General features: G+C 35.9%; 2 protein-coding genes across 4 annotated transcripts; both read right to left on the reverse strand.

Annotated features, from left to right (window-relative positions):
- Nucleotides 1–255: 255 nt before the first annotated feature.
- On the reverse strand, nucleotides 256–7,802 carry si:cabz01074944.1 (SLAM family member 8). 3 transcript variants are annotated; one of them, XM_044341754.1, is made up of 8 exons: nucleotides 7,678–7,802; nucleotides 5,130–5,429; nucleotides 3,372–3,656; nucleotides 2,527–2,625; nucleotides 2,316–2,374; nucleotides 2,091–2,162; nucleotides 1,728–1,802; nucleotides 256–800 (listed from the first exon to the last, which is right to left on the reverse strand). In XM_044341754.1, exons 1-8 carry the CDS (start codon nucleotides 7,754–7,756, stop codon nucleotides 723–725), a joined length of 1,047 nt encoding a protein of 348 aa, XP_044197689.1. In that variant the 5' UTR covers nucleotides 7,757–7,802; the 3' UTR covers nucleotides 256–722. The 3 variants fall into 3 exon arrangements, with proteins under 3 accessions (XP_044197689.1, XP_044197688.1, XP_044197690.1); XM_044341753.1 differs by having other exon boundaries at nucleotides 2,527–2,637; XM_044341755.1 differs by lacking the exon at nucleotides 1,728–1,802 and having other exon boundaries at nucleotides 2,527–2,637.
- Nucleotides 7,803–10,526: 2,724 nt separating this feature from the next.
- LOC122973951 (T-lymphocyte surface antigen Ly-9-like) lies at nucleotides 10,527–15,662 on the reverse strand. The gene is made up of 7 exons (XM_044341774.1): nucleotides 15,497–15,662; nucleotides 14,633–14,935; nucleotides 12,746–13,030; nucleotides 11,661–11,765; nucleotides 11,512–11,527; nucleotides 11,335–11,402; nucleotides 10,527–11,172 (listed from the first exon to the last, which is right to left on the reverse strand). The coding sequence occupies exons 2-7, from the start codon at nucleotides 14,772–14,774 to the stop codon at nucleotides 11,111–11,113; spliced, it is 678 nt and encodes a 225-aa protein (XP_044197709.1). The 5' UTR covers nucleotides 14,775–14,935; nucleotides 15,497–15,662; the 3' UTR covers nucleotides 10,527–11,110.
- Between the last annotated feature and the right edge of the window lie 1,368 nt (nucleotides 15,663–17,030).

The raw sequence follows: 17,030 nt of genomic DNA on the forward strand, positions 1-17,030 counted from the left end.
TCTCAATCACTTAACCTTAAAAGACCTATACCTTCTAAAAACAATAATTAAGAGTATTGAGGAGACTTGCTCTGATAAAATAATAACTGTCAATTTGAATAATAATAAGAATCATAATTTGGAGGGGTTTATTCCCTATTATTGTAGGATTTGGATGAATAATTCCATATGTGAGTTACGCATGTGCTATAATTCTTCATAATTTCCCCCCGGAAATCATTACGCAATTTGAGTTCCTCCACAGTATGTGATGCATTTCAGTAAAGAATCAGTCAAGAGTCTTTAATAAAATGATGACATTACAAAACTGTTACACCATTAAATTATGAAAGTAAATTCAATACAGCCACTTTTGCACAGACACGGCATCCACAAAATATTTACATTGTAAAATATAATGAGTACAGTACTTGCATTAGAAGACATACAAAACCAACATAACATTTTAAAAATATAATATAAATATAATATTTACAGAATTTTCTACACTGTTAATGAAATTGCAACTCTCAAAACATCATTTTTCTAATATGATAATAGGAAAAGGTGCAATAATTTTTATACTCAAAATACACAATACTCAAAATTGACAAAGGTATTTATAGAAAGCATGATGTTTCGCAATGCGTCATTTCCAAATGTTGCTCTGAGCAAATTATCTTGGTCAACGTTTTTTTTTAGTATAGGAAATTTAAACATTTTGTGTTATATGTTGTGATCCCCTAGGGAACTTCTTGGTATGGTGACATTGAGGGATTCCTTATGCGATTAAACTGGATCTGGTCATACACAGTCTGGGGCTAGATGTGTGACAACAAAAGGAGGGGAAAAAGAAAAAAGCACCAATGTCACAATCAGATGTAAGACTCATTCTTATTAAGAATTAAAATGAGGAAGTAACGTCACAAGCATAATTTCATCATATGGGATCATCATCTCAATGTTAGATGAAATGGTCTGTGAGCGATGTTTACTAAATCAAATTATCTACCCAGTCTTTTATCATAATGTGCATAATTGTATGTTCAAAATGACTGTTTTTTTCATTTCAACAGTGTATGAATTACTTTTTTCATGAGGTACATATTTCATTTTGCACCAAATCTCTTCAAATTTGATGTTCACATTATTTCTTTTGCCCCTACATAAAAGCAATGATATAATCATAAAAATGTGCACTATCATGTCATATGTATAAGGGTGTCACAAGTTCACCTTCTTAGTGACTATTTTTCATGCTGTTCACCTGCCTGATCACTAACTCTCCTGTCATTGCAGATCCTGCCACCCCGATCTGCCCTGCAATCACCTCCTTCCCCTCACCTGAGTTTCCCCGCCCATCTCCTCACCTGGATCCCATTATGCTCATCAGTCACTCTTCATATACTGGCCCAGATTCTTATACCCCTTTCCAGATTGTCTAGTGTTTAGGCCTAGCTTTCCAGCATTACCTTGCCTATCTGTGGGCTCTCCTGTTACCTGTTTCCTGGATTTGAAGATTTTGCCTAGTCCCTTGGATTTGTCTGCCTGTCTGCCTGGTTTGTGACCTCTGCTTGTTTTTTTTGGACTGATTAAAGATTATTGGACATTGCTCCTGTTTCTGAGTTCATGCTTTTGGGTTTCTAGGTTCTGAGTCATTACAAAGGGAGGGAAAGGTGTATTGTAGCAATATTATAAACTCAAACTGCAAGAACCTCAAAGACTTCAACTGAAAGTTTTGCTCTTACTGCAGGTGTGACTGTGTTGGCTCTGTTATCAATGATTTCATACACGGAGCAAGGCTTCATGGTAGTTAAAGTCCCCTGGAAATTTAAATGTGCATTTATACAAGGACAAATATCACAGAAAAAATATCATGGAAATATCACAAGCATAATTTCATCATTCAGGATCTCTTAATTTAAGATGAAAGGGTCTATGGGCAGTGTTTACTAAATCAATTATCTACCAATCTTTATCATAATGTGCATAATTGTATGTTCAAAATGACTAAATGTTTTTTTTTTTTTTTTCATTTCATCAGTGTTTTTTCATGAAGTTTACATTTCATTTTGCACCAAATCTCTTCAAATGAAAAGTTTTGCTCTTACCGCAGGTGTGACTGCGTTGACTCTATCAACGGTTTCATACACAGAGCAAGGCTTCATGGTAGTTGAGGTCCCCTGGAAATTTAAATGTGCATTTATACAAAGACAAATATCATAGAGAAATAACAAAGTGGGTGAAACATGCATATACAGTGTATTTATGCATTTCATCAAAGCTGAGGCAGATGGTTTGTGCAAAGTAATGTGTGCACAATAAAGCATACTTACATCTTGAGGTGCAATATCACAGATATCAGCATACACTGTGAGCTCATTTGAGTCACTGCCTGGTGGTAGAATTTAAAGCACAAATAAGGCAAAAAACTGGCTCTGAAGTTAAGCATCAATCTTCAATTATTATTACACATACACACAGAGATATATATATCTGTAAGAAAAATTACCAACATATGAAGGCCCACATTCAGGAGTTTCTTACCTGATCGTCTTTTTTTGCAGTGACAAACACCCACAGCTATACCAACCACAGTGACAGTCATCAAACTTCCTGCAGCCACAATCAGGATAAGTATTAAGTCTGTCCGTGCAACTGAAGGTAAAAGCGAAAAACAAAGTCATTGGTAAAATGCAGAAAATGCTGTTTTCACTAGTCTCATAGGCCATTATCGCCTTTATCATCACTTTGATGTTCTGCTCATCCTGTGTAGCAAGCTGTTTTTAGCATTCATCAGATTCACACGACAGATAACTGAACAGGGAGTTGAGCGATAATAACTCAAATTCAAGATCTCCTCTTTAGTTAATAGACTACTATAACTCTGCAAGCATTAGTAATCTGACTGGTAATATCCGAGTTTCGGATTTCAAGAAAGACAATTCAAATAAATTTAATTGCAAGGTTTTTAAAATGTCTGTATTTGAAATTATGACTAGTCAGAACTACATTGTACAATCATCTGAATTTTTTAAAAATGAAACTATCTGTCATTTGAAGCTTCATATGACTTAATATTGAAAATAACATTATACTGGTTGTATTATTCAGAATGTGATTACTTTGAGATAATGTTACTTTGATTGTAATGGCAGAAATCTTGGATTATCATGCTGACTGGTCCGATTGCAATGTGATTAATCAAAATGCATTTGTAGATATCTTAGATATAATTATAGATAGTCACATGAAACAATTTATATTTATAATTATATTATATATAATAAATTGTATATATATTATATATACTTTTACATGTCATAAAAACATATTAAAAACACCTTCAGGAATTAAACACTAATGAAGTATATTAATTTCTGTGCATATACCTGGTTTTTTTCCATCGGTAGAAGTATTGTTGCTACACTTCACTGTTTCAGATGCAGATTTCTCACTGACAGAATTGAAAATCGTGCAGGTGAATTTGATGTTTCCAACCTCTGGCTGGATATTGTACTGCAGCCTGGAGCCGCTAATGGTTTGGTTCATCACGGTCCAGTTGTAGGAGACCTTTCTGTCAGAGGGTGCACTGCACTCCAGCACAACTATGCAGAATTCATTCAAAGCATGCCAGGTGGAATTTACAGACAGGATAGGCTGCTTCATTATGGGCTCTAATTAGGCAGTAGAGAGAGAGAAAATAAGATAATGAGAATAAGATATTAAGCATTCTGCAAATCCATTATAGATGTACATATAAAACACCAACAAATGCATGTATAGCAGTATTTGATCAGGAGTTGCTCAAAGAAGTATTTTGAGCCTTAGATCAAAGATGCTAAAGATGCTAAAGACATTAGAATGTTATCTGGCCACAAAAGGAAATGATAAATCAGCACAATATATTTATTTTGTCTTAGGAAAGAAGCAAAGGCAATTCCTCACTATAAACAAGTCTGGTGATAACACAGCAGAAAAGCTGTCATACCATCCCAGAGTTATGTTACAACAAATAACATTTTAGTAACATTTTAATTTATAATACAGTACTGTGATACTAAGGCTAACCAAACAATGTGACTTCCACTTCCATTTCTTCTACGTGGATCATCAACTGGTGAGGATGCTGACTTTTTGTCTGGTACTTGCAGCTTTAGCCTCAATATTTTAGCATGATATCCAGTATGTAACCATCATATTGCATATTTAACACTGTTTTACAGGCTTCTAGTTTTAAAACAAATCATAAAAACATTAAAAAGTCAGCTGAAGACAACGCTTTCAACCCACTCACAGAGCTACATGAAATCTGCTAGCGACAGTCATCATTTCAGATGACAGAATACAGTCAGCAGCTAGAAATGAGATGCCTGCTTTTGTTTACTTCCTTCCTTCTTTGTCTATTTTGTACACGCATAGTCTGTTGCATGTCTGTCCGTCCTCAGAGAGGGGTCCCTCCTCTATTGCTCTTTCTGAGGTTTCTTCCATTTTTTTTCCCTTTTAAAGGGTTTTTAGGGAGTTTTTCCTTATTTGAATTGAGGGTCTAAGGCTAAAGGATGTTGTATTGCTGTACAGATTGTAAAGCCTCCTGAGGCAGATTTCTTATTTATGATATTGGGCTATACAAAATCATTGACCTGACCTGACTTCCTTGTGAAATCAATGGCCTGATGATTCAAAAATGATTGCACATTATGAGTTGTAGATCTGTGGTGGAACTGTCACATTATAAACCACATATGTGCAGCATGAGAACAGAAAACTTGACAGGCATAACTCAGATAGCGACTTTAAACCCTTTCAAAATATTATCAAAAGAGTAAATTTTCTTTTTTTTTCTTTTTGGATTCATGCATGATGGTAGTAAAAAAGCTGTGCATAACAATGACAATATAGTGCCATTTCATATTCATAAACGGTAACAGATCACAGAGCTCTGCTTCTAAAATGTGATGATACATTTTTAGAGGTTCAACCCTGTGTCGCAGGGTGTACTTCTATTAAATCAACAAATAACACAACTCACATTTAATGCTAAGGGGCTTTTGTATCACTTGCAGAATGACATTCATGAATGAATAATAAATAACCTGTTGTAAATTAAAACTTAATACGTTACTTGGTTAACAGAAACAGAAGCATCTTACCATGAACTTGCAGAGTGATGGAGACTGTGTCCCTTTGCGTGTCATTCACCTCTGAGATTAAACTGAAAACACCAGAATCTTGAAGAGTCAGTCTTCTCACTGTTAAACTGAAATCTGTGGGGTTTAGGTCTACTCTGCCCATGAACTGAGAAGTTACACCTATAGACTTCTCTGCAACTATTGTATCTTTATGTTTCCAATATGCTGAGTTGACCCCTACAGTTGGTAAGCATGACGGAAGCTCTACAGTGTCTCCAACTTTTTTATGGATGGTACGATCACAACTGGAGGCCTCCACATCTGAAACACATGAGCAAACAACAAAGTGAGTATAATCTTTCTGAAAGGTCATTGAACATTTGTTTCTTAACCTTGTGGCAGATAATCTTAAATGTTAATAGAGTAAGAGCAAAAAATTATTTAATTACCTAAAACCAAAGCCACTATGCCTAGTATACAAAGTGTAACACTACATGTTGATGTAACACAACATAAAGTAGTGGCAGAAAAGCAAAGCAGAGCACGACATTATATTCATGACATACATGACATGACATAGTATAAAAATATTACAAAAAATGACAACATTACATGAATGACCTGTCCTGTCCTGTCTGGTACAGACAGTTACTATTGTTTTCCTTTCCTTAAAGAGACCCTCCAGACATGTTGTTAGACACATAAAGAATACTCATCTTGGAATAATAATGTGTCTTTTCCATAAGAAACAGTCCAATTACTTCATTAATTCCTTAAAATGACATCTCTCCTATTTGCCTCACTGATGAATATGCAAATATATTTCATTTCAGAAGTTGAGCTGCTGGGCACAAGATGTCTCCTACTTCACTGAAAAGTCCATTCTTTGTGTTTGTGCACTGGGGGTTTCAAGTTTCCGCATCACACCTATGAAAGCTGTATAATGGACCACAATTGACTCCAAACTAGTTGTGATGTCACAAATCATGCTAGTAGGTACATGCCTTAAACTTTCAATCTTAATTTTCGATGAGCAAAGAGAAACTTTCCACTATAAGCAGATGAATGTAAAAACAGATTTCTGGTGTCAAACTCTGCACATACATCATTCTGCACAGTGAAACTCAGACATCCTAGTGAAGTAACAATAAGCAAAACACATTTGTGTGTGTGTGTGTGTGTGTGTGTGTGTGTGTGTGTGTGGAGGGGAGGGGGGGGGCTTTTACAAATAATGTTAGTTACTTTAACTTAACCATATTAAGTTTACCTAACCATATATCAACTATTAGGGTGGAAAATCAAGAGATGAGTTGTTTTTGAAATTATCAGATTGCTGGGACTTCAATCAACTGACAATTACCCTATTTTGTCATTTTGAAAAAGAACTTACTGAACTTACACAAAAACAAAAAAACTAACACTAAGATTTAATTTTCAAGTGAACATATAATTGTAAAGTAAAATATAAATGTCTCAGTGTTGGTGATGGATTGTCATGTAAACCAAGTGAACCTCCAGAGTCAGAACCCCACAACAATAGTCTTCATGACAGACAGAGCTGACACCAGTGCATCATTTCAAAAGAAAAAGCAACTACAGATTCTAACCAAAGACAAATGTAACACCAAAGCTAGCTTTGTTCAATTGTGTGCATCACTTTTGGTCAGTGCGGCTGCTGCTGGTGGGGGGCGAGTCAGGAAATGTGCAGTTTGCTTAAATAGCAGGTGCCAGACCTGACAGGTCCGCTGATGACTTGTATCTGTCAATTGTAAATAATAGACACGTTTTTATCAGCACTGAGATATACTTCTGCAAATGTTCTTAAAATATCCACACCCCCTTGTTTCTATCTAAGCAACTACTGTGTATTCTCTACAAATCAACAGTAATTTATCTGAATTTAATATATGGGTATGCTATAAGGTATAACAATATAGAGCAAGTGATTTTAACTCCAACAAGCAATACTCTTTTTAAAAAGTCAAAGAGGAAGTGAAGGAAAGAGAAAGGATGACCTATCCCAGAGTTGCATCAAGATTTCGAAGTTTTTTGCCAGGCAGATGCAGGAGAAAATTTGCTGACACAGTGTACCAGAAAACACACAAGTATATCCGCTAATAAAGAACCACAAGATACAATAGTTTGCCTATTCATTAAATTATAAACACTCAAATAAGTGGGGAGCTCATATTTTCAACAAATGCTGTGCATCATTAGTATATTTTTGTTAAGAGGGAAGAAAAAAGTATGTTTTTTAACAGTTGAATATATGGTTCCTGGAATGTCCCAGTTCTCAAATCTGCATATTACTACAATAGTATTGAAACCGTAGCTGCATTTTCCATTGGTGCTATTTAGATGTAGTCTTCTTGCAGTTGCACAAACCCAAGACACAAAGACTGTAGGCATCTTCCAAGTAAGACACGTCATTTCCCCAGATGACATGCAGTAAATACTGCAATCTTGAACTACATGCTCTATTCCGAGCTCATGACAGAGTGCGTCAGGCAGACAAATACCTCTAATAACAGTAAAACTGCATAAACTCACTGAGCAGAGGTGTACATACCATAGAGGCAGGCCCAAAGCAGCAGAAAAGCACTGTGTGTAAAGATGTAGCTCAGGCAACAGAGTCGACCACCAAACATCTCGGTGGGGAGAGACAACGTCTGTTTCCTCTTCTGGTCTATCAAACTCTGCTGTGACAAGAGACAAGCAGGAAAAAAAATACAGTGGGGGTGGAGAACGGGGGAGGTTTCTGTCAACGGAGAAGCAGAAGAAGCGGTCTGGCTTGCTCTGACATACTGTTAGATTAAACAGATGCACGAGACGTATGCCTTAAAAGCAAGAGTAGAATAAAACATAAGTGGTCTGATCTTTAGCTAAATCACAGCCAGCTGTTGTGTATTAGATTGTAGCATATTACCGTCACAATGTTCAAAATTACCTGACCTGACCACATTTTTAATCATATATTCACCTCTACCTGAATCAACTTTGGCTAAGAACCAATCTATCTATAGATCACTGCAAGCAAGCTTTACTGAGCTAGATGTGAATTTTTGAGGTTGTGGTGTGCATTTGATAGCCTCTGAGAAAGAGGAACTTAGCCACCTCTTATCATGATGCTGAAGTAATTGTGTTACGCATGACCAAGATTAATGTTCTCAAAAATATATATTGAATCATATTGATTTGGCAGACGCATTTGCCCAAAGGGACTTACAATGAGTGCATTCGACCTCTGTGGTAAAAAGAGCTATATGTTGCCAAAAACTGTAAGTGCATCTCTCCCAAATCAACAACTAGGAGTTTGTTCAATGCCATGTACGTTGTTCAGGTTTATTTTTGAGACATGAGTGTGCAGTCTGAATAGTCTTTTTTTCACGTGCAACAGAAGAAGGGCAATACTTCTGCTGTCCTAACCCTAACCCTAGTAAGGAAGGGGTGAATCCTCCTCCTTGAACATATGAATTGAGATACCAGGGGTTCTCCGCAGGGGTCAATAATCACATGCATCTTAAGCAGAACTTACTTATATGACCTTTATAGATGTGTGAACGCGAAGGCAGTGAACTACCTACCATCAAGATAAAGACCATCCTTGTGGCTAATTGCAGTCAAATGGTGATGCTTCCCTAAAAGAGGTTGTGTGTCCACACTGACCTATCTGCTGTCTGTTCTGACTGATACCTAAATGACCAATGGGAAGTGAATATGACAAGCGAGGGCATGTGTGTGAGAAGCCTACCATGATCTGTGTCTCATCGCTACATGTCTCATTAGATGTGTATAAAAGCTGAGCCTTTAGGATATCATATGCCTTTGCTAAAATCTGATTTATATGGGTGGATTTTGTACCCACCAGAAGAGATTTTACTGATATCAAAAATGGTTTGTTTGTGGGGGTTAACTATTTCTTTAAAAGTAAAAAGAAAAAAGTTAGCTTCAATCTGATAAGCCAGACTGCAAGACGCCAAAGCTGACTTTTTTTTTTTGTTTGTTTTGTTTTTTTTTGCATGAGTACACTCCTAAAACATCCCATAATCTTAGTATTCAGGAGGAGAGGTAGCATAAATAAAAGATAGGTTGTCTTATTCAAAGGCTGAAATCCATGAATTGGCTGGGATAATGTGAGTGAGGAAAGATAATGATGATATCATGAGGGGAGTCTTTAACAGGAACTATAACCTGTCACTACTGTGTCTCAGAGGTGGGGGGTTGTGGTTTAACTTGTATGAGTCTATGAAAGATGAAAGAGTGAGATAGAGAGAGATTACCGGTAACCCAAGTCTAAGCAACGTTGGTAAACTTGCACTGTGCAGTTCTCTGTTTCTGCAGAGGTGGTCTGTGCACTGCCTGCAACCCAATGTGGTTTCCGATGAACTTTAAAGTGATGGCCAGTTCACAGTTAAACCCTGACGTGAAACCCACCTGGTGAAACTGAAACAGTAATGATGTTGAGCCCTTAAAGAGCCAACGACTAAACTGAACATGAGCCTCACACAAACACACACTTGTTACTTCTCCATAATTTCATGCCATTTTTAAGATGCAATTTAAATAAGATTATGTAATATTTTCAAGATGCTATGACACTGAAATGCCGCCCACTTAACACACCCAACGAAGTCTTATTAATAGACAGCTGTTTATGGGTGTGTGCAACAAACATAATATGTCCCATGTAATATAAATAATTAAAACACTTTTTAAAAAAATATTGCACTGCAGTAACTGCATTTCTTTATAATCCTGTATTGTATAATAACAATAAAGCTTGACATTGAACATTTAACTCTAATTCCGATCAGCCTGCACTTGACCTGCTAGATGACTTGCTAAACATCAGTTTGATGGGTGGGGTTGGCACTCGTCAGGGAGATTCAGCTCGCCTGGACTGACTGGCTTCTGTATGAGCTGGTGGCTACTGGCTTCCATCCTGCTTAGTTTTGCTGTGTTGAGTTTAATTTGAGCACAGTTGCTGAAAATACTCAGCGAGATCTCATAATTTGACATTTGGGAGATATGAAGTCATTTCCTCCTTTTCTGTGGCAGATATCGTCACAGAGAACAATAAATGTGTCCACTTCTTTTCTAGGAATTTTACGTACACTGAGCACTCTCATTCTCCTCTCAGTGACATGATTTCTAACATCTACAACCTTTTCCAGTAAGATTTATTTTAAAGTTGTTATTTTTGGCATTTAACAGGAATAACTGACCAGCTGGACTTAAAGGAAAACCCTCAGTGAAACCCTGAAGCATAATGTTACCAGGCTTGCTGACATGAAAGGAGAAGTGGTGCAATGACAGTAAAAATGACACTGGCCAGTGAGTCATTAAAAAAAACAGAACCAACATAGAACTGACATATTTAATGACACACCCTGCCCCTTCACATCCTTTAAAAAAGCTCAAACAAGATGAGTTCATAAGTGTATATATTTATTGATCTTTCTATCAAGTGAGAAATGTTGGTTGACATAAAAATGAATCTTGACGTAATTATGATACTTGTAGACATTTACTTTACCATTAAATACAGGATAACATACATAGTTGCGTTTTTTAGGAATTCAACAGGTCTATTTTAAATTAATGAAATTAAATTAATCCACAAAACACTCTTATACAGTTAAACATATTAAAAATGCATTACACACGGTGAATATGCTAGTAACTGAAATCAAATTCACAGGGCTCCACCAAGTGGCTGATATGGTGAACATACAGGCATGACAAAATTATATCACTGTAAAAAAACAATACCAATAGCTTAAACTGTACTGTAAAAGATGAAACTTTAAGAGAAAGAAAATTCAGAAGAGTTAGTCAATCAACAGAAAACTAAACCTCTAACTAATTCGACTGCAAAGTCATTTAAGTGCTGCAAAAATTGCCTAAATTTAAATATTGTTTTTCGTGCTGTCATCCATGCTTCTCTTTTTTTGTTGATAATAGACTTCTCTTTATGGACGTTAATCCACATTGATCAAAATTTATACTGTACTATTTCCAGCGTCTTCAGAGCCTCTCAATGATTCATAGACAGAACCATCACCTGCAGGTCAGAGATAAAGCAAGGTTATTTTAATAAATATTTGTGGACTAAACTATTTGTGACAATTCTTTGTCTTTCAGGAATTTTTGACAATTTTCTTTCAACGGTGTGAAAGAGTTACAACTGATTGTGAAAGCAAACAGGATTAGATGGAAGACTGACCATGGAGAAGAGAAGAATATACTTGCTGTTGAGTTTCCTCCTGGTTGACTGTTTCAGACTGGGTGAGCCTGAAACATGAAGTTAAAATGTGTAGTAAAAAGTTAAATTGAATGAAGAAAAGACACAGTTTATTGCTGCTGCTAAGTTGAAGATGAGAAAAGAGAGTCTCGTACCAACCTGTTACCACATAGATCTGTGAAAAAGACAGATGTTGCAAATTAAACCACTGCTCAATTTCATGACTTCAGAAATATTTAGTGAATGAATAAAATATTATCTTCAGTGAATAGTGTTAGACATCTAATATCACCAAGAAAAGGTCTCACCCTTTGACTTTGTGTAGCAACGCAGCAAGAAGAACATTAGAAGAGTCAATGAAATTCCGATAACTAGCCCAATGATAAACCAGACAGGACACCAAGAGTTGGACACTGCAATAATAAATAATAAGTATGTCAGTAAACTTTATTTATATAACACTTTCCTAAACTAGTGAAAAAAGCACCTTCCAGCAGGTCTAAAAATGTCTTATCTACTTATGTTGTAAACATGTGACCTGTAGTCAAACGGAGATTGTCACTTAGGATTTGTTAAAAGAGTACCACCATGTTTTACAAAGAAAATGTCATTATACTCTTTTTAAAGTTGGACAACAATGTCCTTATTTATTGTTATTGAAAGCTAATTACCATAAACACTCGAGGTTTGTCAATTCAGCATATTCAATTTCATTTCACATTCTCATGTTTGATTCCATAATGCCAGATGTTCATGATTATCAAAACATGTTAATGATATTACATAAATTACATTCACATTATATACATATTGCCCTAAAGGATGCAAGTAAAAAGTAAAGCAGTTGTCATTTTTTTCCTCTGATTCTGATTCTCTCTGAACTGATTCTTGTGGGTCGCTGCAATCACTAATAATGTGACTAGTAATATCTTCGATTTCAAAAAAGACAACTGAACTATTTAAAATATCTTCATTTGGAAGTATGACTAGACAGAACTTCACTGTGCAAATATCTGGGATTAACATATTATATTTTATTCAAAATTAAACTGTGGATATCTTTCAGCTGAATCTTCATATGACTTAATAATGAAAATAACTTATGATATAGGTTACACTATTCAGAATGTAATTACTTTGAGATAATGTTTTTGTGACTGTAATTGCAGAAATCTTGAATTGTCATGCTGACTGGTCCGATTGCAAAGTGACTTGTCAAAATGTATTTTACGGATATCTAAGATATAATTACAGATAGTCAGGTGAAATAATTGATCTGTTAAATTGGCTCGCCATGCCTCCTGTGCCTCCTTATCCTCTTTATCATTTAATCAGTTTGAAAGAATTATTGAAAACATTGTCAGGAATTCAAGACTAAATTCTGTGCACATACCTGTTTTTTTTCCATCGGTGGAAGTATTGTTGCTACACTTCACTGTATCGGATGCAGATTTCTCACTGACAGAATTGAAAATCGTGCAGGTGAAATTGATGTTTCCAACCTCTGGCAGGATATTGTACTGCAGCCTGGAGCCGCTACTGGTTTGGTTCATCACGGTCCAGTTGTAGGAGACCTTTCTGTCAGAGGTTGCACTGCACTCCAGCACAACTGTACAGGATTCATTCAAAGCATGCCAGGTGGAATTTACAGTCAGGATAGGCTGCTTCATTATGGGCTCTAATTAGGCAGTAGAGAGAGAGAAAATAAGATAATGAGAATAATATTAACAATTTTGCAAATCCATTAAACATGTACATATAAAACACCAGCAAATGCATGTATAGCGGAATTTGTTCGACAGAACATTAGTGACCCCCATTAAATGCAGTTTACCTGGAAAACCTAAGTTTTTGACCTCTATGTGCTCCCAAAGCTCCCAAAAATCACAAATCTGAATAAACAAAATGATCAGGAGTTGCTCAAAGAAGTATTTTGAGCCTTAGATCAAAGATGCTAAAGATGCTAAAGACATCAGAATGTTATCTGGCCACAAAAGGAAATGATAAATCAGCACAATATATTTATTTTGTCTTAGGAAAGAAGCAAAGGCAATTCCTCACTATAAACAAGTCTGGTGATAACACAGCAGAAAAGCTGTCATACCATCCCAGAGTTATGTTACAACAAATAACATTTTAGTAACATTTTAATTTATAATACAGTACTGTGATATGAGAGCTAACGAGCTTTACTTTGAACAAACAATGTGACTTCCACTTCCATTTCTTTTACGTGGAACATCAACTGGTGAGGATGCTGACTTTTTGTCTGGTACTTGCAGCTTTAGCCTCAATATTTTAGCATGATATCCAGTATGTAACCATCATATTGCATACTGCATATTTAACACTGTTTTACAGGCTTCTAGTTTTAAAACAAATCATAAAAACATTTTAGTGTCTTCAGCTGAAGACAACGCTTTCAAACCACTCACAGAGCTACATGAAATCTGCTAGCGACAGTCATCATTTCAGACGACAAAATACAGTCAGCAGCTAGAAATGAGATGTCTGCTTTTGTTTACTTCCCTCCTTCTTTGTCTATTCTGTACATACATAGTCTGTTGCATGTCTGTCCGTCCTCAGAGAGCGGTCCCTCCTCTATTGCTCTTTCTGAGGTTTCTTCCATTTTTTTTCCCTTTTAAAGTGTTTTTAGGGAGTTTTTCCTTATTTGAATTGAGGGTCTGAGGCTGAAGGATGTTGTATTGCTGTACAGATTGTAAAGCCTCCTGAGGCAGATTTCTTATTTATGATATTGGGCTATACAAAAACATTGACCTGACCTGACTTCCTTGTGAAATCAATGGCCTGATGATTCAAAAATGATTGTACATTATGCGTCATAGATCTGTGGTGGAACTGTCACATTATAAACCACATATGTGCAGCGTGAGAATAGAAAACTTGACAGGCACAACTCAGATAGCGACTTTAAACCCTTTCAAAATATTATCAAGAGTAAATTTTCTTTTCTTTTTCTTTTTGGATTCATGCATGATGGTAATAAAAAAGCTGTGCATAACAATGACAATATAGTGCCATTTCATCTTCATAATAAGTAACAGATCACAGAGCTCTGCTTCTAAAATGTGATGATACATTTTTAGAGGTTCAACCCTGTGTCGCAGGGTGTACTTCTATTAAATCAACACAACCCACATTTAATGCTAATGGCCTTTTGTGTCACTTGCAGAATGACATTCATGAATGAATAATCAATAACCTGTTGTAAATTAAAACTTATTACATCACTTGGTTAACAGAAACAGAAGCATCTTACCATGAACTTGCAGAGTGATGAAGACTGTGGGCCTTTGCTTTTCATTCACCACTGAGGTTAAAATGAAAACACCAGAATCTTGAAGAGTCAGTCTTCTCACTGTTAAACTGAAATCTGTACGGTTTAGGTCTATTCTGCCCATGAACTGAGGATGAGTTACATCTGCATCCTTGTCTGCAACTTTTGTATCTTTATATTTCCAAAGTGTTGAGGTGACCCCTTCAGTTGGTAAGCATGACGGAAGCTCTACAGTGTCTCCAACTTTTTTATGGATGGTACGATCACAACTGGAAGCCTACACATCTGAAACATAAAAACAACATGGCACAACTGTTTACAGAGAATAAAATTGGGCTTCAATTTAATATATCATTGTTGAGGCATGACAGGAAGTAACAACAAAAACTACAAAAATGGCTGATAATTAAGGTATAGAATAATTATTCAATTTATTTATTTATTTTTGCTAAGTCTTATTGTTTTTTATTGATGGGAATATACTGACAAATAATTTATTTTGTGTTTAAATATGAGGATTTGTGAGGAAAAAAAAAACATTTGCCAAGATTTTATTTTTAAACTTACAACTAAAATATATATTTGGAGATAAATGGCAATGAGGCAATGAATTAGAACAACATTTGAAAACACACACTTAAAAATAAAAAAAGTAGCTTTCCTGCAATAGCAAACACACAAGATACAAAGACTGCAAGTGTCTTCCCCATGCAAACATCCAGGAAATATTACAAGCTTGATGCCACATAATTAACTTGTGCAATTCTAAGATCATGTCAGAGTGCACTGGGTAAATAAATACCTCTCATAAAATGGCATAAACCTACAGAGCAGAGGTGTACATACCATGGAGTGAAACCCCAAGCAGCAGCAAAGCACTGTATGCCAAGAAGCAGCTAAAGCGTCGAAGGCAACCACCGGCCATCTCTGTAAGGAGAAGAATAACTTCTGTTTCCTCTTCTGGTCTTGTAAACTCTGCTGTGACGTGTTTAATTTTACATGCGGTCTGACCTGGTCTGAGATAAAAACATTGAGCAAATTGAGTTGAATTATTAGAGATAATTAGATGTTTTGCAAAATTACAGCCAAGTGACAAAAAAATACATGTTCAAGCTAAATCAAACTATACACTGAATTCATTTTAGCTAACACATTATATCTATATGCTACTGCAAGGAAATATCTGGTCAAGATGTGTGGAGAGTAGAGGTTAGGGTCTGCATTTGTTAACCCCAGCAAAAAAAAGTTTACCACATCATGTTAGATGTCATGTCAGATATTACAACATGATGCAGTAAATACATTCTTGCAATCAGTTAATTCCAAGTTAGTTAGTGTGTTGCTTCCGTTTGCACATGCCTCTGCAGAAGAGGTCTGTGCTCTGTGTGCAACTCATTTAAGTGTTCACAGTTACATGCATGACCTGAAACCCACAAGGTGACCACATGCAAAAATGGCACTGGCCCTTCAAAGGAAAAATATCTCTACATAAGCTATTGTAACAGAAGCTACTGTTACGATCACAGACTCGTGGCACTTTTTCATAAAATCATGCCAGATTTTTACGTCTGTAGTATATAATGTAGTCTTCCTTATCTTTTTTGCTCACAGATACCATTTTGCAGATTTTTATATTTCAGCCAAATTCTTCTAGTGGTTCAGTAAATAAACCCGTTGACATGGTGTATTCACATTGATATCTGTAGGTTTGACATGCAGGAAATACAGTAACGTGATGATTGACTAAATGTCCATTTCTTTCTTCAGAACTGTGCAATAGTGTGCACTTTCATCTATACTCTGTAGTGTAGATGAGAGTGCACACCATTGCACATTAGTGTAGTGCACACTATATTCCCATTTTGGGGACACTTATTTATATTATATTTATATTTATTTTATACTTTTAATATCATTGTGCATCATTACACATTTTGCTGATAATTCTTTAGAAAGGAGATGAGATTCAGTGAGAATGATGCTGGTAAGATCATAGATGACATGTTAAATTATACACCTGACCCTGAATATTCTTTAGGAAAAACTCTGAAACAGAAACCAGACCAGACCAAACCAGAGTTCAAACATGTTTATCTGTATTCCACAATTATATTACATTATATATTGGGCTGTAATGTATATAAGTTAAACTTTACAATGTAATTATGATAAGCATGGGTATTTCCTTAATTTAATACTTTAATGTGCTGACAAACAACTAAATCCACCTGTGTCATCAGCATAAGTTACAAAGTTGGGCAGTATTTACAAAAAAATTCAACCCTTCCATTCATAGACTATAGATTTTCACATTTTTACTGACTTACTGAACTTCAACGACAAAACACAAACAGACAGCATTGGTAAGCACTCAGCTGGA

Source organism: Thunnus albacares, chromosome 22, assembly GCF_914725855.1.
Source record: "Thunnus albacares chromosome 22, fThuAlb1.1, whole genome shotgun sequence".
NCBI lineage: Eukaryota > Metazoa > Chordata > Actinopteri > Scombriformes > Scombridae > Thunnus > Thunnus albacares.

Excerpts from the sequence above, each read along its gene's own strand:
- si:cabz01074944.1 (XM_044341753.1), bottom strand. The coding sequence starts at position 7,756 with ATGTTTGGTGGTCGACTCTGTTGCCTGAGCTACATCTTTACACACAGT. Across the intron at positions 5,430-7,677 it reads GCTTTGGGCCTGCCTCTATG|ATGTGGAGGCCTCCAGTTGT; the intron begins GTATGTACACCT and ends CATGTGTTTCAG. Across the intron at positions 1,803-2,090 it reads TCAACGCAGTCACACCTGCG|GGGACTTTAACTACCATGAA; the intron begins GTAAGAGCAAAA and ends TTAAATTTCCAG.
- LOC122973951 (XM_044341774.1), bottom strand. The coding sequence starts at position 14,774 with ATGGGCAGAATAGACCTAAACCGTACAGATTTCAGTTTAACAGTGAGA. Across the intron at positions 13,031-14,632 it reads CATCACTCTGCAAGTTCATG|AGCCCATAATGAAGCAGCCT; the intron begins GTAAGATGCTTC and ends CTGCCTAATTAG. Across the intron at positions 11,766-12,745 it reads CACCGATGGAAAAAAAACAG|TGTCCAACTCTTGGTGTCCT; the intron begins GTATGTGCACAG and ends TTATTATTGCAG.